General features: G+C 49.4%; 1 protein-coding gene across 1 annotated transcript; it reads right to left on the reverse strand.

Annotated features, from left to right (window-relative positions):
• Positions 1-321: 321 nt before the first annotated feature.
• On the reverse strand, positions 322-5,048 carry rbm15 (RNA binding motif protein 15). The gene has a single exon (XM_061075250.1). The coding sequence runs from the start codon at positions 4,923-4,925 to the stop codon at positions 2,367-2,369; it is 2,559 nt and encodes an 852-aa protein (XP_060931233.1). The 5' UTR covers positions 4,926-5,048; the 3' UTR covers positions 322-2,366.
• Positions 5,049-5,379: the final 331 nt, after the last annotated feature.

Genomic DNA, 5,379 nt, shown 5'->3' on the forward strand with positions numbered 1-5,379 from the left:
TGCAGACTTGACTCTGGCTGTAAACAAGGGATGCTCCTCCATCCTGATCAGGTGTTGACGTGCCAACAGGAACAGTTGAGGGTATAATACGTGGTCATGGGGGAGTAATTTATGTCAGGCACCTTAGCAGCTGAGAACTGGCATGTAAGCAAACAGCGATCCTCACACGAAACAGGGGTCTCTCGTCGGTGTTGCTAAACAAATTGCAAATTGTCTCCCTTCGCGTGTGCAGAAACACAATTGCAAGTGACAACTCCTTCGAAACACAATAAGGCATGGTGTGTTTCTTCAATTGACTTCCATCGAAGAAACATGTTTCCCTTCAAATGAACAATTTATTGATAATCGGTCACATTGAGTGCCCAACCGCACTTTTCAGGTATGTGAACAGCTTCGCGTGGGCTCTATGGATTTTCCTTTCCCATGACATCAAAGTGTACATTGCTCAATTTTTCCATTTTTAACAGAAGTCATCACAGGTGCAGATGGGCTACACAACTTAAAAGCTGCCTCGTCAGCGAGGACTCACAAACACAATGTGGCCTTCTCCGCAGAGGCTTTCAGCTCTGCACTCGTCTCCTCTGGAGTCCAGCGTCGCAGTGGGTGTGACGTTGACACACAACAACTTTCCCACACATCAATGTTTTCAATACATGTTAAACCAAACTCAGCAAATTATAAATCAGAGTGGATAACTATTGCAGGCTAAACATACAATGGCAAAAGATAATACGGGAAGTATGCCTTTGGAACATGTTAGCAGTCATGAGTAAAATATATAAATTTAGACCTCTAAAATTAAAATTCCAATGTTAACTGTCAAGTTACTGCAAAAACTTAAAAATGACACAAACCATCTTACTGACAAAATGGCAGGCATTTGTTACTTGTTACCAACAATTTCATTATATTGATTATTATTATTCTTGGAGAACTTACTGGGTTCAGAGCAAAAAGTGAAACAGACTGTCAAATATCAACACAAACTTCTCTAAGCTTTTTATCCATTACTACTGTAGTTTTTTTTCCATAGATAACATTACACAACCATTCCTAAGGTAGGGATGCACGAAATAAAATATTAAGTAGAAAATATGAGAAAAATGTTAGTATTTGCTTTACTATGCTATGCGTATTGAATTACGGGCTGTTCCCTGGGCAAAACTCACATCTGTTAGTAGTCAGCATTCCACAGAGTTGACAGGATGATTTGGTTTTACCCGTGGACGGGACACACACCGAGTTCATTGTCTATCTTGCAATTTAGTGTTCCAGTACTGAGGAACACAATAAAATACACTCGGATCCAAACCAATGAACCTTGACAATTTTTTTTCAAACACAGATAACAATGTAGGTAACTGAAATGCATCTGGTGAGCTTCAGAATATTTTTTTTTCTTTGAAAACACAGGGACCGAGTGAGCTTCAATTCAAGCCCATTGAAATTTAACCAAAAAGCACTTCTTCTGCACACCACTCTCCTTTTACCATATTTTCAAGCTGTCATGCCTTCATCACGATGGTTAACTGATGAAGGCATGACAGCCAGAAACCTTTGGTCTGTGGAGCGTGGTGCACTGAAGAAGAGCTGTGCAACATGTTTAAACCAACAAAATGTTAACAGGGCCGTTTCTTTGTAGCTTCAGTACAAAATAATTCATTAAACCTTCACTGAAAACCCTGATTTCAAAATTGTCATGCTCACCTTTGTATCCATCAATCAAAACATGAATGTAGTAGAAATAGCTTTAAAATAATATCTTCGAATTACTCCTTGTGTAAGTACCTGTTTAGGAGGTAGACAGAGCAACACCGGTAAAGACAATATTTGTCTTTATATACTTATATTAGTCCAAGAACTTTGTTAAGCTTGTCATTGGTAGCTTTTGTTTACACTGGATTCCACTCAATTCATCATTTGTGGTTTAACTGTCGTAGAGGTGTTTTTGTGTCCACTCCTATTTCTAATTTATCAAACATTTTCTCAGGATATATCTGGATAGCTGAGATATTAAACCTGCAAATTAACCAAGTTTTCTATATAATCTGAGTCTTGTTAAATTTCATCGAAATTGACTCCTCAAATGCTCCTTGTGTTTTACAGTATTCTGACTGAATGGTTTCTGACTTAGTGAGCAGTTCTCTCATACACCCTTTTAAAAATAATTTCAAAACCAAACAACCTCTTAGTTTTGTAGGGCACAGTTTCTCCCCTTTAGTGGATTACATGGCTACATACAAACACTCAAGAACCATACTAGTGCACCCCATAATGCAGAACACACAGCATGCAATAGTTACTGACATACAGCAGATCTTTTTTTTTTTTTTTACATGACTTGAACTTAGTGTGTTCAGATTTTTTTAAGATGCTCCACGCACCACAATCATGACCAGATAGTCCTCTTCACTTTTAGCCAGAGCTTTAGCAGAGGAATCCAGGAACTGCTGAGAGAATTCACAGGGAGGGAAAGCATGAAGAACCCCTGTGTTGTCTTTATCTCTGCTCCCCCCCACGGGCAGGCTGATGACTCCTGCTGCTTGTTTTTGGTTGAGGTAGGAAACCAGGTTCCGAAGCGGCCGCTGGGTTGAGACCGCGGGGTCGGACGAAGATGGATCCTCTGTGGTGCCGGGAACTGCCAGTAGAATGGCGTAGCCGTCGGGGCCGGCCACCTTGATGCGTCGGGACACCTCGTCCAGCTTGGGCTGGTCCAGGCGGAGACGCTGGGTGATCTTTAGCTCGCTCACCTGCCTCCCCACTGTGGTGTCGGCGAGCAGGTCACTGGCTACGTTGTGGTCGCCCTCCAGCAGGTGCATGTTGGCTGGAAAGTTGCTGTTCTTCAGCAGCAGCATGCCCTGCCAGGCCAAACTGAGTCTGGTGCCGTCCGACTTGGACAGCTGGCCTCCCTTGGAGCTGGTGTCAGAACGTTCTCTCTTAGCCGGCCCTTTGCCACCGTCACCTGCTTTGCGCTTTCGCTCTCCAACTGCTGAAACACTGCTGCTTAACGGTGCCTTGTCAGAGAGACTCTGGTTTTTTAGTCTCCGTTCAGCACCACCTCTCTCCAGGCTGGTGTGGCGTTCTCGTACTGGGGAGGGTCTTTCTCCCCGCACAGGGCGCTCGGAGTCACTGAAGCGGCCTCCATCTCTGCTGCTACCTCCAGGACTGCCATCTGGAGAAGCACGCCTTCGCCTTACTGTCCTATCAGTGCTGTCAGGGGAGTGGTCTACGTGACGGCCGTCCTCCATTACACGCCGTTTGCGAACAGGTTCCCGTCCCTGCAGCTCTCGCTCCAGAGACCAGGGCTCCCGTGCCCGGCGCTCACGCTCCAGGTGATCCAGAGGCTCGAAGGGTGAGGCGCGTACTCGCTCACGAATAGTTGGGTTGGGCCACTCAGCTCCTGGAAAGAGTTCTCTCTCCCTAAAGTGAAGCGGCGGTGGAGTCCGTTCCCTGACCCTCAGCGGTTCAGGTGTGGCACGGTGGACAAATGACTCCGCCACCATGTCAAAAGGTGGGATAGGGAGCGGCTGCAGGAACTGCTGCTGGTAACGATGTTCAGTGTCAGCAAAGTCCACTCTCAGTCTTCTCTCGGGACCCCCCAACGGGAAGCCCCTCATGTGTGTGCATGCCGCCTGTGCAGCGTCCAAACTTTCATACTGAATGTAGGCCCAGGTGTCCCCCTTCCTGTAGTCAATGGTCCTTATAGTGCCAAAGCGATCAAACTCCCTCGCCAGAGCAGCCAGGGGAACCCAGGGTCCAAGCCCACCCACCCACAGGCGGGTGGTGGGAGTTGCTTTCCCATAGCCTATCTTGATGGGGTTGCGGCCCACTATTTTCCCAGACATGCTGAGCTTAGCACGGTGAGCCATGTCCAGGTTCTCAAATTTCAGAAATCCATACGTGCTGGTTTGTCCCCGTGTGGGTCTTTTAATGTCCACCTCTGTGATCACCCCGAACCGGTCGAAGGCTCTCCTCAGGTCGGCCTCTGTCACCGTGATGTCCAGGTTGCCTAAAAACAACGTCCTGTTGGCTCTTTGGTCGTCCTCGGGGGAGATAAAATCCTCCTCGCGGAAAGCTGCTCGCTCCGCGATGAAAGCCGGACGCGCCCGGGCCTCGAACAGGGCGAACTCCCGGTCCCGCTCCAGGTCTCTGGGCAGAGGGGGCGGCGGCGGCGGGGGGAGCCGGCCCAGGGCCAGCTGCTGCAGCCGGTAGTCCCGGTACCCGAGCCCCGTGGGCGAGAGGGCTCTCTGCAGGTGCCTGTGGCTCTGGGCCGCCCCGTACAGGTCCCTCTCCACCGGGGAGCGGCTCCTCCTCCGGTTGATGTACACCGCCTCGATCTTCAGCGGCCGGTCGTACAGCACCAGCCGGCCGCGGGCGTGCTTCGCGGCCCGGGCGTCCTCCGGCTTCCGGAAGTTCACGAAGGCGATCCGCTCGTCGTTGCTGCGGCTGATCTTCACGCTCACGTCCCCGAATTTCTTGAACTCGTGGAAGAGCCCGTCCTCGATGTCCTCGTCGCTCAGCTGGGTGCCGAGGTCGCTGATTTTCAGGGTCTTGTACTCACTCTCGACGGCCGGCGGCTGGACCCGCTGCTCCCCCCGCGACGTGCTCCTCGGCGGGGCTAAATCCAGCGGCAGGCTCAGGCTGTGGTTCTTACCCACGGAGCTGGCGGCCGCGGACTGGCAGCTGTGGTTGTTCCCAGTCCGGCTGTGGCTGTCGAAGTCCCGGTCCCTCTTCTCGCCGAGCAGGCTCCTTCTCGCGGAGCCGCCGCCGTCACCTTTGGTCGAGCTGTTCCCATTATTACTCCCACTGGAAACGGAGAGAGCCCCCATTTTCTTGCTGGTCGGGTGGCATCCTCCTCCCCGGTCTCGGATCTCGTCCAAGGCCCGGGAGCGCTTCTTAATGGGCGACCGCTCTTTGCCTTTCATGTCGGTCGTCGCGGAGCCGGTCCCTCGGGCGCCGGGTTGTTTTTAGAGCTGTTTCTGCAATTTAGTGCAGAAAATTCAAGAAAAGAAAAGCGGATTTATTCACTGACCCTGCGGCAAAACAACAACAGCCGCCATTTTGTAAAGATTAGCGTCAAGGCCCGCCCCTTGCCCCTGATTGGCTAAAAAGTGGGTGGACAACTTCTAAAGCGCCTGTCAATCATCCGATGGGGATGGAACCTTTAGATAAATGTTTACTTTTCTCATTTTATCACCAAGGTGACGAGGAGGACGAAGTATTATACAAAACGTAGTTTTTGCTTTAATCTTTTTCTTATTTTGTTCGTCTTTACTCTGTGCCTGGAAGTTTGTTTAGTAATATTCCAAAATCATTTAATACTGGAAAAGATCAAATATTTGAATCAGTCAAGTTCCCAAAAAAAACTCAAAGAGTGTC

Source organism: Limanda limanda, chromosome 7 (assembly GCF_963576545.1).
Source record: "Limanda limanda chromosome 7, fLimLim1.1, whole genome shotgun sequence".
Classification (NCBI taxonomy): Eukaryota; Metazoa; Chordata; class Actinopteri; order Pleuronectiformes; family Pleuronectidae; genus Limanda; species Limanda limanda.

Bases quoted from the DNA above. Each gene is read 5' to 3' on its own strand.
- rbm15 (XM_061075250.1), bottom strand. From the start codon at position 4,925: ATGAAAGGCAAAGAGCGGTCGCCCATTAAGAAGCGCTCCCGGGCCTTG.